Source organism: Dysidea avara, chromosome 4, assembly GCF_963678975.1.
Source record: "Dysidea avara chromosome 4, odDysAvar1.4, whole genome shotgun sequence".
Lineage (NCBI taxonomy): Eukaryota > Metazoa > Porifera > Demospongiae > Dictyoceratida > Dysideidae > Dysidea > Dysidea avara.
The window spans coordinates 31,365,311-31,390,220 of record NC_089275.1 but is presented as its reverse complement, the minus strand read 5'-3'; the positions used below and the strand labels follow the sequence as shown (position 1 = coordinate 31,390,220).

At 37.1% G+C, this 24,910-nt stretch overlaps 2 protein-coding genes across 2 annotated transcripts; one reads left to right on the top strand and one right to left on the bottom strand.

Moving 5' to 3' along the window:
• Positions 1 to 2,529: 2,529 nt before the first annotated feature.
• Positions 2,530 to 7,927, top strand: LOC136253757 (putative beta-lactamase-like 1). Its single transcript, XM_066046415.1, has 11 exons — positions 2,530 to 2,565; positions 4,118 to 4,270; positions 4,757 to 4,894; positions 4,958 to 5,082; positions 5,200 to 5,355; positions 5,467 to 5,601; positions 5,739 to 5,856; positions 5,912 to 6,002; positions 6,269 to 6,409; positions 6,505 to 6,614; positions 7,499 to 7,927. Exons 2-11 carry the CDS (start codon positions 4,118 to 4,120, stop codon positions 7,832 to 7,834), a joined length of 1,503 nt encoding a protein of 500 aa, XP_065902487.1. The 5' UTR covers positions 2,530 to 2,565; the 3' UTR covers positions 7,835 to 7,927.
• Positions 7,928 to 14,517: 6,590 nt separating this feature from the next.
• LOC136253756 (uncharacterized) lies at positions 14,518 to 15,635 on the bottom strand. The gene is made up of 2 exons (XM_066046414.1): positions 14,566 to 15,635; positions 14,518 to 14,521 (listed from the first exon to the last, which is right to left on the bottom strand). Exons 1-2 carry the CDS (start codon positions 15,633 to 15,635, stop codon positions 14,518 to 14,520), a joined length of 1,074 nt encoding a protein of 357 aa, XP_065902486.1.
• Between the last annotated feature and the right edge of the window lie 9,275 nt (positions 15,636 to 24,910).

The following is a 24,910-nucleotide window of genomic DNA, read 5'->3' as shown; positions in this document are numbered from 1 at the left end:
CTAGATAAGAAAACCTTTACTTGAAAAAAATAATACTTTGGTTAATGCTGAACATACATTATATGAGTTTCAAATCATTGAATTACTGTGACACAATGCAGCACTGCAGTCAAATTTGCAGTTCAAAATTTGGCATTCCTTTTATAGAAACGATGTGAAAGGCTTTAGTACCTATTGTGATTCAGTTAATGAAATAAATCATTGCTATGTTTCCATAGTGCTGAAAAGTGATTGATATGCCTTGTAATTATGTAATTGAAGTGAACCCTAGGATTTGTTACTTACATTAATCATGTATCTCGAGAAATATGGGTATATATTTTAAAAGCCTCAATTGTAGCTTACTGCAGAGTAATGCAGTTGTTGCTTCAGACTTGAGTTACATAGCTATGCAGTAGCTACGTGCAACAAACTAGATCTAAGGAGATTGTCATCAACATCATCAAACTCTTGAGGCTTCACCCAGCACCATACCTATATTATATTGTACGATGCTGGGTGAAGTGGCCTATATAAATTACTGTAGCTACAAACCAACATTTAGCAATTCTTACAAAGGATTGAAGCTGTGTTATTCCTATCTTTATCAAGCTACTCTTTGTGCTTCTGATTCTTACTGAAGGACAGCTGATCCAAAAATGTTGAAAGTGGCATTTTCACCTTAAAGCTAGCAAATATAACTACAGGTTACAGCTAGCTAACTTTGGTATGTGCTAGTAAAAGCCACAAAATTTTATGCAATCCTATACAGTATTGGCTTTTGCAGAAAGACTTGAAATAGCAACATACAAAAACAGTTAGTAAACATTACCAAAACATTTTTTAAAATAAAGTTATTAATGCACTTGAAGGTGCTTGAGAAGTCCATTAGAATCATTTAAAAAACCTTAACTGAGGTCTGAGGAAGCAATACGAGTATAGATCTTTTAATAGTATAGGTGGTATATTATCCCAGTCCTGGTGCTTTGTGGACATCTAGATTTTCTAATAGTGTTTATACTCCATGGCCAATAGGGTCCATGTTTAGTAAGGAAATATCTGGTGTTGGGTGGTTTGATCAATAATAGTTGCTTTAGGAGGGTAATTACACAATAAAATTACTGCCTTTAGTGTTCAACCAAGCTTGGCTTCATCAAACTTTTATGCAGCCAATAGCTAATTGGCCAATAAGGGGTTCTGTGGAACTTTTGGAACCCCTTAAGATCTCGTATGCCTTCTAAGAAATCCAATTGAAGATATAACCAAGCAATTGGTAGACATGGTAATCATAGTTTGATATTCCCATACTTAGTAATGATGACTGTAGGAATTATGAGAAATCCTACCAGGAACATGGGCCATCAACACATCGAGCTCTACAGTCACAAATTAAACAGGATATATAGATGGTATATAGTAGTAAAATGTACAATAGTAAAATGGGCAATATAGTCACTATCCCACTAGGGACAAAGTTATTTACCATCATTGAACATTTTTTCCTGTTTTTCATTAGCATATTTTACATAAAGGGTTAGCTGGGGTTGTCCAGCATCTTACCATCTGGTGCTGGTGGCACTGAAGGGGTGCTAGTCACCCCGCGGGAAAGAAAAATAAATATTAAATAAAATTTAAAAGTGGGATAAAAAGGGATGCAGGCGGGGATGAGAAGCAAGTAATCAAGTTTGCCTGGCCTTATAGACTATATGGTATACTTGCAGGCTAACAATTTTTTTTTAAACCGTAAGTCGGCAGCTAGCTACCCACTTCTGAAATATTTATACTGAATCTGTATAGCTACAGTACACCCAAAACCGCGAAGTCAGTGAAAATTTCCCCCCTCGTAATATTTAGGCTATACGGCACATCATTACTACATATATCTATGATCACATGCACGTTTTGTTAAATAAATACATAACTGCGCGCTTATATATTTAAGTTGATTAACTGCATTTCCTGTGGGCAATGATGCGACTGTTCACGGTGTTTTCGCTTTGTCTGCTATTATTTTATTATTATTATTATTATTAAATACAGAGAAAAAGGCATTATGCCTGTGAGTCCTGCTCATTACAATAAACAATTACATTAAGAATAAAAGTTATCAATCAAAATTTTAAAGTTGTCAGTAGAATTAGATGACACTACATAATTGGGTAAATTATTCCATGAATTGATGGTTCTTACTGAAAAGAATTTACTTCGAACATTCTTTTGGGCATGAGGTTTAAAAAGTTTGAAGTCATGTCCCCTTGTTGCACTTGACAAATTCAGGTGGAAAAATAATTCAGGTTGAAGATTAACATTCCCTTGTAAGATATTATATAGCATAATCATGTCAGCCCGATGCCTTCGATATGACAAAGTAGGAAGCTTGAGGGTAACCAGACGTTCATCATACTCCAAACTAGACAGATCCTGAACGCATTTAGTGGCTCTTCTTTGCACTCTCTCCATCCTGTCACAATCTCCAATATAATTGGGTCCCCATACAACATTAGCATATTCAAGGTGAGGTCTTACCAGAGCCTTGTAGAGTATTGGCTGCTGATAACTGCAAATACTGCATATGACTTCGACCCGGTTAGTGACTGAGTATTATGGCTAACAGTAACACGTAGTTACATAACTGTGCATGGCTCGTGTGATAATCACGATCTCTACCACCCACGTAAAATGACCTTTTCTATTTTTCTAGATCACTAGTTATCAGCTATACTACACGATTCCAGTGACTACACCTAGCCACTCCTTCATTAATTATTAATTAATCTATATAAGGATCTCCTCGATAAATCCTTCTAGCTAGAGTACATGTATATCTGGAATGTACTGTAGCTTTCTGTTTTTTCCATTATTGACTCTCCTGAGTTTCATACAGTCTCCCTGTTGCAATCAATGATAAATGTTTCCCTGGCAGTTAGGCCGATGTTAGGTTTCAGACCAGCTTAGATTATCAATTTTGTCAAAAGACATGGGTGCACAGAAGGCCTATAGCCTGCAAATGTGCTCCCCACACAAAAAGACAACATAATTATACACAGCACAAGTAACTACACAGTTGCAAAATACAGTCCAAAATATAAGTAGTTACAGTAAAAGAAGAAACAACGAAGAGCAGGCCTAAATGCAATTCGTATTTGTCAGTTGTTTAATTTTGGATTTGTATTGTGTATGCTGTTTCGTTTTGTGATTATTGTTGTTTTGTAACTGTATGGATTGTATGTGAGGGCATAGAAGCTTACCATGAATACCCAAATTCTCAAGTATAAGTAAAAGTCGATTGTGCGGTACAGAATCAATTGCCTTCTCAAGGTTTAGTAAAAGGCAGTGAACAGAATTACATCTGTCTAGGCAAGCTGCCCAATCATGAGCAGATGAGATGAAGAAGGTGACGGTGGAATGCTTATTGTGAAAGCCATGTGTGTGTCACTAATTAGGTTGTTAGGAATAATTCTCTCCATCACCTTAATGACAATTATGGATGTAAGGCTGATGAGTGAAGGGAAGATGTTTATCGCCTTTTTATGAACAGGAACAACGTTAGCGGTGATCTAGTCCCTAGGTAATAAACCAGAGTCTAGTGAAAGTTGGAAAGCTATTCTCTAAACTAATGCGGGTAGGCGGGCAGTTCATTATTTGTACATGCACCTACCTGTTTAGCTGAATGCTCTATTAGAGTATTTCCTATCCTGTTATCTTAAGAAGTGATAGAGTTAAACCCCTCTAGGCATCTCCTGAGATTGAGATTGGTCTGTATCAGCCCCCTGCCTTCTTTCTAGGTTAGCAAGTTTATTACATTCCCATACAATCAGTAAACTTTGAGAAAAAAAACAACTTAATTTAATGTTTTCGTGAATTTGATTTGTTATTCAAAATGCAAAAAATGTAGCTAGCTATATGACCAAATGTTTATCCTTTGCACTGCATGCAACATCTAATGATAACCTGCCCTTTTATTGTACCTTGGATTTACCCTTGATAAACTCCACTACCTAAGAGTACACATTTTCATTGGTTGTCATTATGTAATAGGTGTTGAAATCACTATAGGTACTAATAATGTTTTATGTGTTGAAGCCATCATTAAGTTAAAGTGTTGATAGCATTTAATATCATTTTGTTTGTATTATAGATGTGGATGGAGAACATTAAGATGAGTAATGTGTCATGTCCACCTCATCCTAACACACTAAAACCACTACCATCACCATTACCTGATAGTATCAGTAATGCCATTCAAGCAGCACAGAATATATTTGGTGATCTTGTCAGTCCCTCTAAAGTGGTATGTTACTGTGTGTTATAAAAGCATTGAGTGCATGGATTGGCTTTGGTCATAAGCTGGGCTCTTAGTTTCCAGTGTGTACATCTTTTCTATAGACTCTCTAGTTTGCTAGGACACAGAACTAGCCAGATCTAGAGACTGAGGAAATTCACTCAAACAAATTACATTTCTACTTATAAACCCAACTTTTATATTTAATACAACTCTACTGTACTTTATTAATTAAAAGCTTCGTCCATTATAGTCAATCATTCAGCAAGATACAGATACTGCATTTGAATTAATAACATAGGGATTTCTATGGTTATTGGACACATAAAATAGAAATCAGACAAAGGAGAAGGGTTAAATTAGGTACACATGTAAGCAGTGTAGAATAGCATTGTTAATAGTTCAACACTGGCTCATAGTTAGAGATGATAGCAACTGAATTATACATAGTTACTACCTTATGGTATCATTACAGTAATAATTTACCCCATGCAGCCTGGTGTAGTTGTTGGAATTCGTTACATGGACAAGATGTGGACTAAAGGGTTTGGTACAAAGAATGTATCCACTCCTACAGTTACCCCGGACGGTTACACAATTTTCCGTATAGCAAGTGTCACTAAAGTGTTTACTGTGAGTTTGTGATTCCATGCAATACTGTATGTACAGAATTTGTACTTTTTACCTAATTTGTAGGTACTGATGCTATACCAGTTGTACGAACAAGGAAGAGTAAAATCACTGGATGATCCCATAACTCATTACTGCCCTGAGTTCTCTCTAAGAAATCCATACACATTAGATGATGTTGTTACATTAAGGTGCAGTGTATGTGCATTATTGTAACAGTTGTTACGTACCATATTGTCTGACCATACTTATTATAAAATACCAATAATTGATTATGTGTATTATTATATTTGATCTTAATGCTGTAGACAGCTAGCTTCACAACTGTCTGGTTTGCCCCTCTCGTCTCCCTGCTATAATAGTACAGTAGGTAACAACATCTGTCCACTGAAGACAACAGAAATTCTTGAAAGACTTCATAAGTATTACAGGAGCTTTCCATCATGGACAAAACCTTCCTACAGGTTAATCCTAAAGTTAATAAATTGCATTAATTATTATTGCTGTACTGTATGCACTGTAGTTACTACACTTTTTTCCTGCTACACTTTATTCTGAACTTCATATTTTTGTAGCAACTTAGCTTATTCACTGTTGGGTCAGTGCATAATCCAGAAGGTTTATCCTGGCATGAAATATGAGACGTATGTTGAAAAACACATTTTGCAGCCACTAGAAATGACTAATACTGGATTTGAATTTAGTGATGAGTAAGTGAACTGTAATTAGGAGTACATTTATCACAATAAATTATAATTATATTGTGAATTTATACATACTGTGTATCGCATCTTGTACAATTTTATCTATATCTATTAAACACTGTACCTGAATGCACTTTGTATAGCATTGTGTCTAAAATGGCTACTGGTTATATTGGTGGAGGAGAAAAGGCACCTCTGATTGATCTGGGCTGGAATGCTCCAGCCGGACAAATGTATTCCACCATCAATGATCTCTTAAAGGTATGTAGCACGAATTTTATTACAACATCCTTCTGTACTATTATACCTATCATAGCTGTCAGATTTTTTCAACTCAGTGTATATCCCAACTGGATCTGCTAGCAAAATACTTGAACCACATTTAGTCAGAGAGATGGGTTCACCAAGTTAGTATGCTATACTCATTGTGAGTAGGTCATGTATGCTGACAAATCCATGGAGGAGGAATTCACCCAGGATGCAAATTTTATCCTTATTTTAGCCATTCTGATTTAGTTTGAATTATAAACATAATAGGGATTAAATTTTGACATCAAGTGATGATCTGCCTTGTTTAAGATGCACTTATTATTGTAAAAACTTACAAGGTTGGGCTGGTCTAGTTAAGCCAGACAACAATTCAGTGTTTTATTTAGGTTTGTTCTATTGATAGTGTACTTGAATAATGATGGCAAGTCACTGTTTGGTACTCCATGGGAGATGATGTTTGTTGATACTTATCTTGTACGCACCAAATCAGGAAGTATTCTTGGATATTCCTCACAGTTTAGCTTTGCTCCTGACCTTGGACTGGGTGAGTTGCTTAATGTGCGCTTAAAGTAAACCATAACATTTTACAGGAGTTAAGATTTGTGTGATTTTACATGCCATGTTTCACACATCATGCAGGAATTGTTGTGCTAGTTAATGCAAATGTTAACTTGGAGAGTGATATAGAGGCTGCCTATAAAACCATCATCCCAGCTTTCAAGGAGTTTTTAGGTGCTCAAGCAGGAAAGGTAACAGTAATTCATCACTGTCATCTTATAACCATAAAAATACACATGCTGTAAATAAGTCATTACATTGGTTGTGAATGATAACTGACGACAAGACTCAAAATAGTGTATGTATAACGACCAAGAATTATATCAACTGAATCTTAGTGTGTGGAATAGAGTGTATTGAATATACTAAAATCAATTTTACAAGGTACAATTGGAAATTGTTGTTTGTACGAAAGAGCCGGTTAATAGTGGAGTGTTTACCAAGTAAATGAAGTGGTGTAAGAACCAAGGTATATTTTTAAAATTGGGATACTCTAATAGAGCAGTCAATTAATTATCAAAAGTACACAATAGAACAACCATAGAGACCCATTAGATTACTTCTTTACAGGGGTAAGAAGGGAATTAATGTACTGTAGATTTTCAAAGAATATTTCAGAACTCTTCACCATTAGGTTTTCTCTTTTTTATTGGGGAATCTGAATAATATAGTTTGGATCAAGATCCCTCGCTACACTGAATGCCAAAGTTAATAATACAGCTACCATAATTATCTCAAGATATGCAAGAAAACTTTCAGCAGCTGGAAGTTGTGTCCCTATAGACTCCTGCATTATGACTCATGATCAAATTTGAAACTATGTACTTTACAAATCCTGATTATACCCTTGAACTGTATGCCATGTATAAAATTTCTGGTGCTTAAAGTGAAGAGTTGTATGTATGTTATGTACAAAATTTGTGGTGTTTAAAGTAATACTCGTAAAACACACATTTGGTACATGACAAAAAATATGTATGCATAATAATATGTTAATCTGAATGCACAAATGAAATTTATTTCTTTTCATTACATTGCTTATAAACTCGTACGTGTTATAATAATTGTTTTACAGTTTCCTGCTCCTACTAATCCTGACACATACACTGGCAACTACTCCAGTGTACAATTGCCTTTTGATACTGTTAGGATAAATATGAAGAATGATGCACTTTTTGCTGACTTAAGATTGACCGATGGTACTAATACCATTTATTTCTCTCCAATATTGAAATACTATGATGACTATGAATTACAAGTATATTTAGACCCAAGCCAGATGACATGTTTGTTTGGAGACTTGGTTGCACTAGATGGTGCATGGATGTACTTTGACAAACCAGACAACAGTGGCAAAAGTCCAGGATTCTTTTTTCCATGGTTGGGACACCATATGAATAGATCTGGATAGTAGTCTCTTGTGGGTGCTCAAGTTTGACAGAAATACAGTATTTACCTGTTATGTACATATGAAATGTTTGATACTCTTTGTTGAATGCATGTGTGTGTGTGTGTGTGTGTGTGTGTGTGTGTGTGTGTGTGTGTGTGTGTGTGCATTCATATAAAAACAATGTGCATGTGAACAGTTATAGTGCATTTTGGGTAAAAATTGTATACATTTGTATCCAAAAGGTCACTACATGCATAATATACTATAGCATAGCATGGCTACTGCCCTATGTGCAGGACTGCAGTGCATTTGAGTGCTCTATTGTGGTTTGCAGCTTCCTACTGAAGAGTATCGACCTGTTTTCATGGAATTCAGCTCCATAGTTTGAAATATCCACCTAATATACTAGCATTATACTGGTATAGCACTCTAGCTTATATTATACTTTTTATTATACTTGCATTGTGTTTGATGCAGGCTATATACTCAAATGCAGTTCCTTACAGTAGATCAATACTTTCTAACAGAGCAGTCACTCTGTAGTAAAATACTTTAATAGAGCATTTGCTGATTACGGTGGAACCTCTCTTGTCCGGACCTCTACTATCCAGGCACCTCCATTGTCCAGACAGCCTAAATTAGTCACATGGCTTGTAGTTTATTGACCATAATGAAGTTTGGTTTAGATGAAAGCACAAGGAGGGAGCCTAAAGGTTGCTGTTTACCTGTTTAGTAGCTTGATTATTCGACTAATAATAACTACCACTTAGTTGTTAGGTGATAATGGATTTTTACAGCCCAGGGGAGTGACCATGAATGCTCTGTAGTACCTTCCCCCTCTGCCCATTAAACTGCACACCACTAACTGATAGAAATAACATTACTTGTATTTACATGTAAGTTAATCATTTTAGCATACTAGTATGTTATTCTTAGTTACAGACATTTCCGAGATATTGACAGTAGTATGTACCAGACTGTCCAGATAAGAGAGGTTCCACTGTAAAATGTTCCAAGATAATTGTAAGAAATGTTTTTAACCTACATAGGAGCAAAATGCAAGCATAATAAGAACGCTGAAGAGCATAATAGATGAAATTGTTGGAAATCCCAGAATACAATTTGGGAAAAAATTGAGCATATTTGTCTAATGACTTAGGCCTAGCTATAGCTACTATATACTATACATAGCTATCCTACATGCAGGTCTACATTTATCCACGTAAGTAGTTTCCCATTCGCCATTTTTCTTACTGTATCAATACACCATTGGTGGCTGAATGCATACAGCCAATAAGCACCTTTTAACATTGGTAACTAGCTAAGGAAATTACATTCTGAGTCATGCAAGCTATCTAGTAATAAAAGTCTGCCCTCCATCATTGTTACAGTGTGGTATTTGAATACTGAACTAAGCATTAAGTTTATTTGGCCTTGCTTGTGATAGTTGTGATCCAATGGTGGATCCAGGATGGCGCAGATGCCCCCCACCTTGTGAAGGAGCTATACTTCTGATTAAAATACAAACTCTATGCCAGGTCGAGATCTGCTTATAAAACTCACGAAAAAATATGCACATTTTACTAGCATTTATTACAAATTCAGCTGAAACTAAAGCAAACTAAAGTCAAACTAGCTATGAAATTTGTCGCCCAGCACCTTTGTGCATACTAAGTGCCTCTAAAAATAATTATTGTGTTGCTGATATTTAAGACATTCAAAGCCTTTTAAACAGCTTCAAAGACTTCACAACCATCTGCAAAGGCCTAAATGGTAAAAATTAACAGTGAGATACTACTAAGAGGTGTATTATTTGCTGCTCAAAAATGCAGCAACTAACAACAGGATCTTGCTTTCCCTAACCACCTACAACTTGCCAGTTTGTGCCCCTCCCCTTGCCAGGTCCTGGATCCGCCCTGTGATCTATATGTAGTTTCCTGAAGAGTTAATTTATTTCAAGGCACACACTGTATAGCCACATGATGCTTCCCAACAAATCCTGCATACATCACATTATTGATTAATAAAGCAAGAGATTCATTGATCCTCTACTGTAGTGGTCTTCAACGGAATTAATGATCTTACTTGCTACTTTAATTATCAATGTGAGGTAATTTACTGTAACTCTCAGTTCAATAAATGTTACTGTTTATTGTGGTATTATCAGTGGCGTAGCCAAGGGTGGGCATGGGCGGGAATTTGCCCAACCATCACAAACTTTTGCCCAACCATCACAAGTAGCCAGTTTAAAATTCACGCGAGGATTCACAGCAGCACACAAAACAACCCTTTTTAATACTGTAAAGCGTAAAAATGTACCTCATTTGTTGAGCCATGACTTCGAAGAAGCTAGGGATTGAGATAAATTGTGTATCACGTGATCCATTACGCGGAAAATCCCTTGGTAGACGCACGTGCCACGTTCTTTGGCGCGATTTAAATTCGAAATTTAAAATAGCCCGGAGTCGAAGCGTGGTACACTATACACTATAGTCGTGGTACTGTACAAGGTACTGTATCTCTAAGTCACAGTGAGTGATAATCGTTAGTAGGATTCAGTGTGGATGGTGCTGGCAGCAAAAGATTTCGTTTCAGTGGACTTGTCAAGCATATTTTTTGATAAGGCCAACATAATAAGATTCCTTGTTTCCCGTCACCTTGAGAGCAATCAGGTAATGAGGGCGGGTGGTTATTATTATTAATAACTAAAATTTTATTATTTTGGTCAGCCTTAACTGTCCATAAGTTAACTAGTCTAAAATAGCATTCTAGCTAGCTACAATGGATGTTTAAGAGCTTGTCATAAGCATACCAGACAAGTAAGCACTTAGGAAGACGTTTAGCAACAAGGTAAGGAGTTCAAAAATGCTTTCAAGCAAATAAATATCATTAAAATGTGTTGTAGTAGAATAACTGAGTGTATGGCTGACTGCTCTATTAGAGTATTTCGATCTTTACACAGAAACATTTCTTATTTCTAAATAGTTATAAATTCTAAATGCAATAATAATTACCAATGCGGTAGGCAAAGTGGGTATGCGGGCGGGTGACGGGAAATAAGGAATTAATAAATGTTGGCCTAAGGAAAGTACCGTATAGCCTAACTTACTGCTGATGAAAGAAAACGGGTAAACGTACTCTTCTAGATAGCAATAATGGCATATGGAAATGGTGAAAAGGTCAAGTCATTATAAAGTATCACGTGCACAATTTGTCTAACCGAGTAGTGGTTTACACCAGATTCATGCAAACTGTACATTGGCTACTATAAGTCTGGGACGAAGCTTTCTTGACATGCTGATATTTGTGACGAGACTCATTATAGCGCCCCTGTCCTTCATTCGGGGCCATGTGGCGTTTACTTGAAAAGCATTACATAGTGGTTGGTCTGTAAGCTATACTGCCAGTTGATTGTAGTAAATATGTGATGAAATGTTTACATTGTTGGTTCTCGTAGGTTCAGCAGTTTGATGTCACGTGATGCTCGACTACGACGATCGTCGGTGGATGCCTGCCCTACAAGTTTAATAGAATAGCATAGCTAGTAAATGTTGCATGCATGCAAGCAGCATTTGTTTACACTATAGCATAGGTAGCTAGGCCTTATGTGCATACACTTTTCATATTTTTCTTTGATAATGTCTCGCATGAAAGTGAGCATGTTTCTTGTGCGTGTAGTTAAGTTGATGTTATGCCCAACCATCAAATATTGGCTGGCTACGCCCCTGGGTATTATCAATTAACTACTGGTTGAATATTTACTGCTTATACGCCAACGTTGAAACCGGGTCACTACTGCTGACCCGGATGACCCACTGACCCGGATTAATTAAAGCCGAAGAGTGCGATAAGAACTATGTTTCGGCTAGTCTCGAGCGAGCGAGACTACCTTTTTGAGCGTTCGATTCGTGTTGAGTAAACAGGGGTGGATCCAGACGCAACTTCAGCCTAGCTGAAGGTTGAAGACAAAAAAAAAAAAGGGTCATCACCTACTAACAGTAGCTACCCCTCACCATAGATACCCTCAGTTTTGTGCTACATACTGCACTTACTAATAAATGGGCGTGGCTGACCATATGTTTGTAACGCGATGAGTGGGCGTGGCTCACGAAAGAGCTACGCGATAGCGTTTATATGTTTCCACGTCGTCAAACGAACAATTTCGTATCTCACGTGATTGAAGAGCCTTTCTAAGATGATTACTCCATCTATACAGCGATTTTCAAAGCATTACCCCAAGCGGTTTATCTGGTAGGAGTGGCAAGCAGTCGTTTTTATTAGCTAATCCCAATTGGTACACAGTGTTGGTTTTTTCGTTGTATCTTCCTGGTTTTTAGCTCGATTTCTTTCAAACCACAAAAGGTTTGAGGCGTTTCAATAGTTAACCTATTCACCCACCGATTTTCAGCTTCCCATAAGCGGTTTACCCTGTAGGCGTGACAACATATTGGTGTTATTTTTCGTGAATCATCGCTCATAACTCTTTGCCTGTTTATTGTATTCCAGCCAAAGTTGATACCGAGATACGCCGTTGTACCCCCCTCTGTGTGCTAAATTTCAAGGCAATCGGATATGGCGTTCGCGTTTTATAACAGTTTTTGTAAGTGTGCAAAAAGAGGAAGAAAAATAAGAAGAAAAGAAAAAAAAGAAACTAAGCCAATTTTTGAAGTCGCATATCTCGAGAACGCTTGAAGTGATTACGCTCAAATTAGGAATGTGGAGTACTGAAGTTGGAGGGCGTATCCACAGCAGAAATCGTCTTATTTCATTAAGGCAGCACACAGCTACGGAGGTGCGAAAATTGCGTTTTAGTTCTTCCTGTCAATATACTCACGGGTGATGCGCGCCAGCTTCTTGGGCCGCACGACACACTACCGTGTGTCTTATTATTAATACTTTACAATACAGTAAACGTATTGAGGGTCAACCAACAACCTGTGTTGGCAGCCCGAAAAAGTTAAAACTTAATTTACTTAATTACAAAACTAAAGTACCGAGAAATTGCTAGATAAACCTACGTTATAACAATTACTACATCTGCAACAAAAATGATACGTACAAGGATTGTCAGCTGAAAAATGAAGTGTGAAGTGTTGATGTAGATACTTGTACATGTTGACTTTAATGACTGATAGTGGCTGGCTTAGATCAATGGATGGTAATTTATTCCACAGTCTTGATATTCTGTTGAAATAGAAGTTCCTGGTGTAATTGTTAGAAGTATAGACATGGTTGAGTTTATTATTAGAGGATGATCTGGTGTTTGCAGTGCTAAAAGAAACATGATCATATATATTAAAATGGTTGGAAGGCTGCTTTAGAGCTTTGATGAAAAACATGATGTCATAGAAATCCAGTGTATACATTAAAGGCAATAGATCTAGTTTGAGGAGACGAGTATGATAGCTAGATTCATAGTCTTTAAGGATGAATTTAGTTGCTTGTCGCTGAATCTTTTCTAGGGTAATAGTGTCCTTGATCAAGTACGGATTCCACAGCTGAGAGCAATAAGTTAACTGAGATCGAACAAGAGTTATGTATAGAGTTTTTTTGGCTTTAACAGAGTGACAGTTACTAAAAGCACGCCTTAGGAGGCCGAGATATCTATAAGCCTTGGAAGTTATATGTTTGTAATGATTCTCCCAGGAGAGGTTGTCAGAAATTTGTATACCCAAATCACGATGACTGTGCAGCCGAGGAAGTGTGTTACCATCAAGTGAATAGGAAGTAGGTGTCTTGTTGTAAAACTCAAGTAGATACATTTACTGATGCCAAAAAATAAGTCAGAGTCGATGCTCCAGATATATAGCTGGTCTAGATCCTGTTGTAAATCAGTATGATCAGGGGGGTGAAGAATTATTTTATAAAGCTTGGTGTCATCAGCAAACAAAAATAGATTAGAAAACTGTGTAGCTAGTGTTAGATCATTTATATACATTAGAAACAGCAGGGGGCCAAGGATGCTGCCCTGGGGAACACCAGATAATACTGGCAATGGATCAGAAATAATATTGCAGACTTTAACATGTTGAAAGCGATTACGTAGGTAGTTATTAAACCAGTTCCAGAGGTTTCCAGTTATTCCATAATTTGATAGTTTAACTAAGAGCTTGCTGTGGGATACACTATCAAAAGCCTTACGAAAATCTAGATAAATAGAGTCAATTTGGTAACCTTGGGAAGTAGCTTTGAAAATATTGTTCAAATATAGCAAAAGTTGTTGGGTGGTGGACCCACCAGGCAAGAATCCAAACTGACAGGTAGTAACATTATTAAGTACATGATCAATGATTTTGTTGTAGATAAGAGTTTCTAAAACTTTTGATGTGTTACATAGAAGGGAAATAGGTCTGTAATTCTTTACGGATGATCGATCAGCTGATTTGTAGACTGGTACCACTAGATGAACTTTCCATTCTTGGGGGATAACACCAAATGCCAAACTTAAGTTGAACAGGTGGCATAATGGATGGGTGAGTGATGGAGCACAATATTTGAGAATTTTGGGGCTAATAGAGTCAATTCCTGTAGCTTTGTTGGGATCAAGCTGACTTAAAACTGAATACACGTCTTCTTCAGTAAAGGCCAGTGAGTTCATTTCATTAGAATGTGAAGTTGCATTCGCATAATGTGGAGTTGTAGAAGGTGGAGTAAAAACCGAATAGAAATATTGATTAAAAAGATTTACTCTAGAGATGTTGCTGTTAGCTGAGGTAGCATCAAGGTAGATGGTGGGTGGGATTGTGGCTGACTTTGTAAAACTTCTTATGTAATGGTATATTGCAAGATTAGAAGAATTGGCATAGTTGGTAATGAGTGCAGTTTCGTAGTTGGACTTAGCAGCAGCTGCACTTTGTTGGAACATTTCTTCAGCATGATTTAGTCGACTTGCATTGTGTTCAGAAGGTGAACACTTGTGCTTTCTTCTCAGGGTATGCAAACACTTCAATTGATGTCGTAGATCTCTGCTAAACCACTTGGGGTATTGTTTAGAACGGATTTGTATTTTGGGAATAAATAACATCATGGCTTCGTGAATAATAGACTTAATCATATCCCATGTAGCTTCAACATCAGATAGGAACAAACAGTTGACGATCATAGATTTGGATATATAGGAATTCATTCCATGAAAATCAGCTTTAGAGAAATAAATATGTTGAGAAATATTTTCAGTTGGCTGAGGTTGAACAAATGATAATTCAAAAGTGATAGCATAGTGATCAGATTTGATACATAGGTTGTCAATATCACTTACTGAAATGCTGTCTATTAGGTCATCATTGTTAGTAAGGATGAGGTCCAAAGTGTTGCCATGGATATGAGTTGAGCAGGATATTAACTGTGATAAATTATTTTCAAAACATGTGTCACAAAATGCTTCAGCAGCAATAGTGCTACCACAGAGAGTATCCCAGTCAATGTCAGGCAAGTTGAAGTCACCTAGTAGTACAATGTTAGAGGACTGTTGAAACTGGTAGAGATAACTTGATACAGATTGGATCAGTGATACATTAGGATTAGGAGGTAAGTACACAATACATAGGATAAGTGTTTGTGGGAGTTCCACTTCAACAGTTAGCATCTCAATATTGGTCGGGGAGGGGAGGACTTTACTAACAATGTTATCCCGCACTGCAAGGACACCACCACCTCTTGAGCCACGATCATTACGATATATAGTATAGTTAGTAGGTAAAATTTCGTTGTCAAATATATTGCTGGATAGCCATGTCTCAGTAATAGCTACAAAGTCAAAATTATGGGAATAAATCAAAGTTTGAAACGAGGATAATTTGTTAACTATACTTCTTATGTTCATATAATAACAGCTGAGTAGTCATTGATTTGTTGTAGGTGCTGCAGAAGAAGATTGCTGATTTGTAGATGTCATTAGAGGGAGTGGGGGATTATAATCAGAACGGCATAGTTCAGAATTTTGGTATTGTCCATAGAGTTTGTTGTCGATAAAAATGCTTTTGTTTCTAATTTTAATTCTTTTCTTGTCAAAGCCTAATTGCATCAATGTCCATCTTTCTTTAAGCAATGCAGATTCAGCTTTCCTTTCTTCCGGCGTCATGTCAGGTTTGATTCATACTGGAGCTTGGAATGAGGCAATTTTGGTTAAAGCCATGGTGGCTTCTGTGGATCGTAGAAATTTAATAAGAATTGGCCTGGGGCGTGAAGCATCAGATTTGTATCTGCCCAAACGGAAGCAATCCTTGACTGAACTGGCCTGGATCGATAAGTCAACTTTAGCAAATTCATTGGTGATTGATTGTAAATCATTTTCCAGACGGTCAGATTTAGATGTTTTGGGTGGGCTTTCTTTAATACCGTACATGACAACATTGAACTTCTTATCCTCATAACTAGCAGTAGATGGTGGTTTATTAGTGAGGGTGACATTTGCAGGCTTAGGTTGAGAGTTTGCAGAGGTTGATCCATCAGGCATTGATACAGGCTCCAAAGTAGGCTCCAATGACTTGACAGAGGTCTGGAGAGCTGTAATAGATTTGGTGAGTGAAGCAATTGTGGCTTTCAGATCTAAAATGGTTGAGGAGTGTTCCTTTAGTTGGCAATGTGGACAGTAAAATGGATCAGAGGAATCTAGTAAACTGGTAAACACAGATTTGGGAAGACCTGCGCAACCTCTATGCAACCAGGAGTTGCACTGGCCTTCACAGAAAATAGAATCATGACCCTTCTTAGACTTACTGGAATCTTGTATTACTTCTAAACAGATTGGACAAATACACCCACCTTTCTTCTTGGTTTTCTTTGGCTGAGACGAGTATTGTGGAGAATCGCCTGGTCTGTTACGCTTTAAGCTAGAAGTGGTGTCCATGCTGGCTGCGTCAGTGTCTTTAGAGGACGACATTATTATCCGTTTCTAAATAAAGAACACCACGACGAAATAACATACAAAGAAACGCAGCGACTAGCCTTGAGTGGTACCGTTATCATACAATCCAGTATTATGCCACGGTACAACAGCATTTTAACATAGTAGCGGAGAAAACGAGAGGAAACAGTCCACAGTAGAAACAACATAAGGCCACTCCAATTGGTAATTATGTTTCTGGTCCACCGCCCGCATCAAGTTTTGCAAAATGGTTAATTTCAGAAATACAACAACACGCATGCGCATATATCACGTGATTACGTGGCATGGCTTCTTTCTTCGTGAATTGTATCCGTTTCAATCATCTCTATTTCGTTTTATCATTGTTTCTCTGTAGTTGGTAAGTATTTATAGTACAGGTATTTGTACATGTTATATGTTGTAGCTATAAAACACTGTTGTTGCTTTTTTTAGTTCAATGACTTTGGTGAATTGTACAGTTATAAACCGGGGTACCAGCAGAATCATTCTGCCTTGGACCGTAATGCCTTTAGAACCTCCAGGGTATACCGTTTTGGGGTTTTACGAAGATAAGCTGCAAGCAGAAGTGATAATGAAGTGTGATGAAGGACCAAGTGGAAGCCAAGAACAAATAATTACACTTGCTAGTGTTTTCATTGGAAAGTCCAAAGAGTTCATGGATTTAATAGAGGTATCAGTAAACTTGGATAGGGCTGTACAAATGTTTGGTGCGTATCTGAAGTATTGTGTGATGTTGGCACCATCCACGCCAGTGCCAGCTAAGAATGCATTTACAATAATGATGCACAGTCAAAGGCTATTGCAGCAAAAATCAATAAAAAGCCACGTCACACTAAAAAGGATGAACTATTCAATGACCTTGTTGATTACTTAGACCACAACAATCTCTATTTTACCTCTGAGGCTAATACGTTAGGTGTTAACTTAGTAAGAACACTGTGTGATCTTTTGTGGTACATTGACGGACACCATGATACAATAAAGTTGCAACAGTGTCCCATTCCAGAAGTTTTTTCCAAATTTATTGGTTACAATATACCAGAAAAATCAAAACATAGAAAAAGAACAATAACAAATATGTCGTCAGATTATTTAAAACCACTTGTTAGTTCTTTATTTTCAATACTGCAAGCAAGTTACTGGAAAAAAGAGCAGTGGAAAAAGTTTCATCATGATGTTGAAGAGCTTACTGGGTCCATGCATCAGTATACTGTCTACCTTGAAAAGCAGAATAAAAAAGCTGCTTTGAGGCATTCATCAAGTGTACCTGTAAGAATAATGGGAGATGCAGTTTCAGTTAAATACATCAAATCTACTACGTTATTACTTCCATTGTTAAAAAACCTTGATACCATACTTTGTACCATGGGAGATTATGAGTATTTGTTTCTAAACGACTTCCTTGACACAGATTCAAAAAAGAGGTATGATTATTTGCAATTGTTAGGCAATAATGGCCTTCATTATCCAATTGTAATGTGTACATATTCACCTGGAAACAATAAGGGAAACCTACATTTTATTTGGCGAGTACCAAATGCAGAAAAAACTGAAGACGCCTTTGGCAGTAGTCAACCAGTCATTGAGTCCATTCGACCAAATTTTCCAGTGTTTCACACCCGAGCTATGCGAAAAGAGTTGTACTCAAAGTTTGGCAGAGTTGCCCCTTCTGTGAAACCATCAGTACTTAGACATTTTTATCATGAATTAACGGGCGACTCTTCAGCAGCCAATTGCCTCAATGAAGCAGAGGTAGATGCTAGAGTAACGGAATTACTTTTTATGGAGCCTGATGATCCTAAAACTATTGTTGACTTACGTGAAGTTAAACATCGTGAGCAAAAGACAAAATATGAATATTTTTGGAAAGAAGCTAAAAGGTTTTTAGATGAAGGGATAGGTGCTGCAGTTGATGATCGCAGACACTTGCAAATTACTCATTTGTCAACTGCTATATCCATACGAGATTTCAAAGAACAAGTACAAGCTAGATGCCCAGAAGGGACTGCAGTACCATGCGAAGAGTGGTTACATTTACAATTTTGGCCTAAAAACCCCAAATATAAGACTGCAATGCATTATACAGGTCAGCTGAAAGTTCGCTTTATGATGCAAGCAAGGCAATTTAGAAAAACCCATCCAGATGAACATTATGCAGCTGCACTGTTCAGATATTTTCGTGAATTTGCCAGTAAATTTAAATCAGTTACTACAATGGCATGCTTAGATGATAAACACAAAATAAAAATAGGGGAACCTGGGTTTCCAGTCACAGCAGCCGAAAGGGGGAGAAGAGTACTTGTCAAAGTAGGAGCAAGCTTTGAAGTAGGTGACCACGATTTTACGAAATTTGGTATTATACCAAGTGTGGTTCTCATCAATAATATACCTGATGAGTTTTCTGGTTCTTGGTACCGAGGACAAGTTAATGTATCGCTGAAAGAATGTGCATTTGAGCCTTCCTCTCCTATGCGTCATGCAACAGAACTATCGTGCATTTTGGATAGTCAAGTAGAAAACAAACATATTTTACTAGTGTATACGGATGGTGGGCCAGATCATCGAGTAACTTATTTATCAGTGCAGGTAGCTCTAATTTCATTATTTTTAAAGTTTGACTTAGACTTTGTTTGTGCTGCTCGCACTGCTCCATGCCATTCTTGGCGAAATCCAGTGGAGCGTATTATGTCCACTCTTAACTTGGGTTTACAATGTGTAGGACTCATGAGAGAGAAGTTGGATGACCATTTTGAGGATGAAGTCAAAAAGTGTAATAATCTAAAACAGTTACGAGATACAGCTAAAAAAATACCAGGTTTTTCCAAAGATGTGAGTGATAGTATTTCACATACCAGAGTTCTTTTAACACAAATTATGGAAAGACTACAGCTAAAAGATGAAAAAATAAAAGTTGTTAGTACAGAAAGTGATGACGAAATTGAATTAATGTGGTCATATTTACATACTATTGATGACAGTTTGTCATCTGGCGTAACATTGCAGAAAGAAGCCTTGGACAAAAAGCCTCAACTTAAAGCATTTATAGACCACTGCTGCAGGACACGGAAGTATATGTTTCAAATTAAAAAATGTGGATCCATTTCATGCTGTATTTGCAAGCCTCCAAAATTGCCCACAGAAATATTTCAATCTATCAACTTCATACCAGACCCAGTACCTGGAGAAGAAGGTCACTATAGGTGCTTTTCTGATGTATATGGAACAGATACTAGTGAGGAACATTGCCCTAGCTTGAAAAAGCCGAATAAACGTAGGAAAACATTGCCATTTGCATCAAACTTAACTCATGTAAGGAATGTTGATATGATGCTGCAGTGTGAGGAATGTGACAGCTGGAGATTGCTCTATTCTCAACATAAGCTTAAAAGAGCCCAACGTTTACAGCTTGAAAGAGCTGTAAAAGATTACACTTTTACATGTGGTGCATCAATGAGTGATCTCGAGTTACCAGAGGGACTTAATGTTTATGCAAGAGATATAGCTTGTGGTGAACCAATTGTATTATGCTGCAAAGTATCCACCAATTTGTGTATACTGTGCAAAAGATATTGAATGGAATGAAAAGGATTATTATCCCCAATGTGCTGACTGTAAACAACCCAAAATTCAAAAATCATGATGTACTCATACTGTACTGTTGTATCCTACGAGTTATTATTAAGTTTTGTATCTATGAAGTCACTTACACCTGTACCTAATATTTTACACAACATGATAATGGTGAAATGTTTATTGTAGTATACAATAGCTACTTCTTCATAATTTTGTTGCTTTGTTGCTGAATTCCGCCCGCCCGCATCTAAAATTTAATCTTAAGGGACCAGAAACATAAATACCAATTGGAGTGGCCTAAGCGTTTCCCACAATCCTTTCTTTTTTTTTTTTTTTGATAAGGGGTTCACTATATTCACTCGATCTGAAGTCCTGAAATGATGTACGTGGAGTGATGGTCTGGCTAGTTCTGGGCCTAACTATTACACAGGATTTGTAACGAATCTAGAGGAGACTTTGGAAGATCACAAGCAACAGACCAATAGCTATTTTGGTACGAGGTCGTCTGTTAACAAGAAGCTTGATGTGGGTTTATTTTAAATAGCTAACTCTTGCTATTGTATCTAGTGTTTATATTATCTCATTAGCTGTACAGCATATGTGGTAGTCTCAGACAGACAAAACCTATAGCTATAGCTACTGGAAATGTCAGTAAAACTGTATGCCAGACAAAGTCTTTACTTTACGGAAGTCATGGTTTCAAAACATGCATGCATGGTGCACTTTCAAATGGAACTAGCCATGAAATGCATAATGTGATATTTCCTAGACATATTTTGCATGGAGTATTTAGCTATACCAAACTGTAAAATTGTATCAAGCAATGTGTATCAGTAATATATATGGGTCAAGTACTGTTTTATTAATGGCATGCACCACTATGTACACAGGGGAAATTCTTGGGTATATTCATAGACAGACAGCCATGTCCTTTAGTGAATTCATTGTCAGTTAATTTCATTGTTGCAACCAATGCTACTAATTATTGCAATCAGTCTGACAGACATGCACTACTTACCACTCAACAGTCTTTCTCTGATGATTTTTCAGATGCATGGATCCCTGTTACTAATGTGTGTGTTATAAACTGAAGCTAATTAAATAATCAACTGTAGTTAGCATTAATTTTGGTGTTGCCAAATGCAGCTATTCACCCCTACCAAAGTTTCCCTCTATACAGTATACTGCAACCTGTTACTACCCTTCTTCATTGCTTGAAATCGTACCTAAACTTTGACAAAATGTTTAGCTATAAAGATGCTAATCTGAGTAATTGGAGGGTTAAACTTTGACAGATTTGTAGCAAATTGCCAAATTTGTGAAAGTTCCCCCCCGCCAAAGTTTCCCTCTGTACGGTATTATACTTTTGATCACTGACCTTTTCATAGTTTCTGTAATAATTATATAGGATCACATTTATTTTGACAGGAATCCACACGAATATTTTGGGAACACACTATCAATGGACAAAAAGTAGAGCATATCGTGATAGAGATCTCCATGCTGCTGTTAATGCCAATAATGGTACTGAAGCTTTGAACAAAGTGTTGAAATATAATTACCTTCCTCACAACAAGAATATGACATTGTCTGCTCTCATTGTAGAGAAGTTTCTTCCTGACAGCTATCAGAAGTATCTATTCTTGAATTACAAGCAAAGTGACATGTATCGTACTTACAAAAGCTTTGTGCCCAGTTACCTACAAGGAAGACCTCGATCTGTTATTTTGCATTGCTTAGAAAGACGCTCTAAAGCCTTAAAGTACGTATATTTCCTCAGATGCAACTGTGCTTGATGAAACAACAGGCAAGTTTGAAGTTAAAGGTTTCAGTGAAAAACACCATACTGTTTTCTTTGAGGATCCTTCATGCACTTGTCGTGACTGGACAGAATGGAACTTACCATGCAAGCACTTCTTTTGCATATTTGAACTTTATCCACAGTGGAACTGGGATCGTCTACCTGACTGATACACCAAGAGTGCATACTTAAGCACTGACCAAGCTGCACTGAACAACTACTTTTCTCCCAGTGTAGATCAAGACACTGCACTTCATGACAGTAATGTTGATGGTAGCAATGATGACATCAGTGAACTACCTCCTCCAATGGATGGTCATAATGAAGAGATACCAGCAAAAAAGGTATGTATCATATAAAATTCATTATATATTTTACTAGGATTCCGCATCATTTACAGACCTATTCCTGTTCACTAAAGCAAGAGGGAGAGTGTGCTAGAATTGGTTTAAAAGCCCTGGAAACTTTGACATATTGTTGTGTTAATCCAGATGACTTGCATGAAGTAGGAAATAAGATTCAAGATATAATCACCTTTTTAAAGGAGAAGCTTCCCAGCTGTGGAGGTTTGATTATTAGGCCAGAGCTAAGGAACACTGTAAGGAAGCAAGCAAGAATGCAAGCACTCAAAGTATGCCAGAAATATCAAAAGCTACCATTGCGGAGTAGACGTGGTCCAGCAGCAAAAGATTGGCGGTATCGCAATAGGGTTGGGATCAAGGCAGACAGTCTTAGAAAGGTACATGTTTTGTTGTAAGGTAAATTGGATCTGTTGCATTGCTGCTTTTCAACTGGGGCCTTTTCAATGCAAAAGTACTTGCTAATACTCCACCAATGCATATACAGTGTATGGAACCTGATTACTGTTAAAATAACAAACACCTACTAATTATTATACTGTACGTAGCACATGGTGGTTTCCGCTATAACATAAAAGTGTGTCAGTAACCTCTGTACATGCAAAGACAAATTCCAATGCACTTCATTGTAACAACTAATGGAGAACTTACAAATTACTAGCTTGTTTATAATTTACAAACTTACAGTCAACATGTACTTTAATCATTTATACTAATAGCTTACAGGGTCATTATACTGAATTTGCTGGCTGGCCACTCTGATGCCAGCTGAAGATCTGGAGATCTCTATTATCATTTTTTTCTGTTTTAGCATTTGAGTTTCAATTTGCTAAAATGCATGTTACAGTGCATGTTACCTCGGGACAAATTGGACACTACTGGGTGTATATATGTATCGATAATTTTTCTTCTTCTAGGCAGCTGCAGCTGGACAGATTTTGAAGGATACAACCAACAGCTTAAGGTTGAAAGTTGATAACAAAGGGGAAGGTAAACAATTTATGTAACTTGTCTATTACTGATGTATGACTATACCATTTAGACGTACCCAATACAAAAGTACCACCCAAACTAATATCAAGTGGTATGCTTATGTGTTTACGGTGATTGCGTGTACACACATACATTCATGCAGCAACAAGAACAGGAATGAAGAGAAAGCAGTGCAGAGACTGTGATGGATGCCAGGCCACAAATTGTGGAGAGTGTACCAACTGTTTAGATAAGAAGATATTTGGTGGCCCTGGCATCAAAAAGCAGTGTTGCATGCACCACTGCTGTTTGACAGGTACTAAATTAGTAATAGATTATTGTACATACTTTATACACCTGAAATCTAGCAACTATCACAGAGAATATTGTCCAGCAATGAGAATGTTGAGAAGGAGACAGATGCACATCAAGTGGATGATACAGTAGGAGACACTGAGAATGTATGTGATGTCATTGTTATGCACAAACACACATCTGTGTTTTTGCGTATATGGATATATAGTGGGTGGATGTTACGAAACAAGATTGGTATGTACTAAGTAAGAAGCAGAAAGAAAAGGTTTGCCATTGTAAACAGATGGGTAATAATTTATGTACATACAAGGTTTACAAGATATGGAGCAATGCACAGAAGAAACCACTGACAGTACAACCTAGTGGGCTCTCCTTAAATGATGTCTGGTCACTATTTTCAACTCACTGGCTCACAGACAAGGTTGTAAATATTAGTTTTCAGTATGTGACTATTTTGTTATTCTCACAGGTGATCACAAAGTTTTTACAAAAAGTGTTCAAATGTTAGTATGCAATGCAAATGCAACTGAAGGTATTTAGAAGCACTTGTTTAGGATACGAGAAGAACATTTGTCACATCGACCTTCTTATGCAACAGCCTGAATCGACATTCTGAAGTAACAAGAAGGTGGTAATAAAAGGTATACTAATAATATTTTTGATAACAATTTAATTAAGGGTCTTCTAATGCATTTTTTTGTATGACTTGCTGTAGGTTAATTTCCAGGAGTACAATGTGTGCTTGTTTCCAGTTCATGTGCACAATAATCATTGGATACTTCTGGTATGCCTATAGAGTACCACTATAACATACAATTAACAAAGATTTAATACCAAATAGGCCTTGCATATTGCTGACAAGGAGCTCTTAGTGTATGATTTACTTGGTCGTACATAGTACAGCTGTGTAGAAGCACTGAAAGGATGGATTTTGGAAAGGAAAGAAATAATAACAGAATGGGATGATGTGAATGTTAGATACGTACCTGAAACGGTTCAGTTCAAATTAAAGTACTGTACACTGCAATAACAGTACTTACTTAACTGTTTTGTTAGAAGTGCCACGACAGCAAAATGGTCATGACTGTGGTGTATTTTTATGTGTAGTAAGTGAATATTTGGTTACATGATGTATATAACATTATTATTTTATGTTTTCTCTATAGTACGCCCTACATGAAATGTTGGGG

What these genes read in the sequence shown, in the direction of transcription:
- LOC136253756 (XM_066046414.1), bottom strand. Translation starts at nt 15,635, where the DNA reads ATGAACATAAGAAGTATAGTTAACAAATTATCCTCGTTTCAAACTTTG.
- LOC136253757 (XM_066046415.1), top strand. Translation starts at nt 4,118, where the DNA reads ATGTGGATGGAGAACATTAAGATGAGTAATGTGTCATGTCCACCTCAT. An exon ending in TGCTCCTGACCTTGGACTGG is followed by an intron (nt 6,410 to 6,504) that starts GTGAGTTGCTTA and finishes CACATCATGCAG; the next exon opens with GAATTGTTGTGCTAGTTAAT. An exon ending in TAGGTGCTCAAGCAGGAAAG is followed by an intron (nt 6,615 to 7,498) that starts GTAACAGTAATT and finishes ATTGTTTTACAG; the next exon opens with TTTCCTGCTCCTACTAATCC.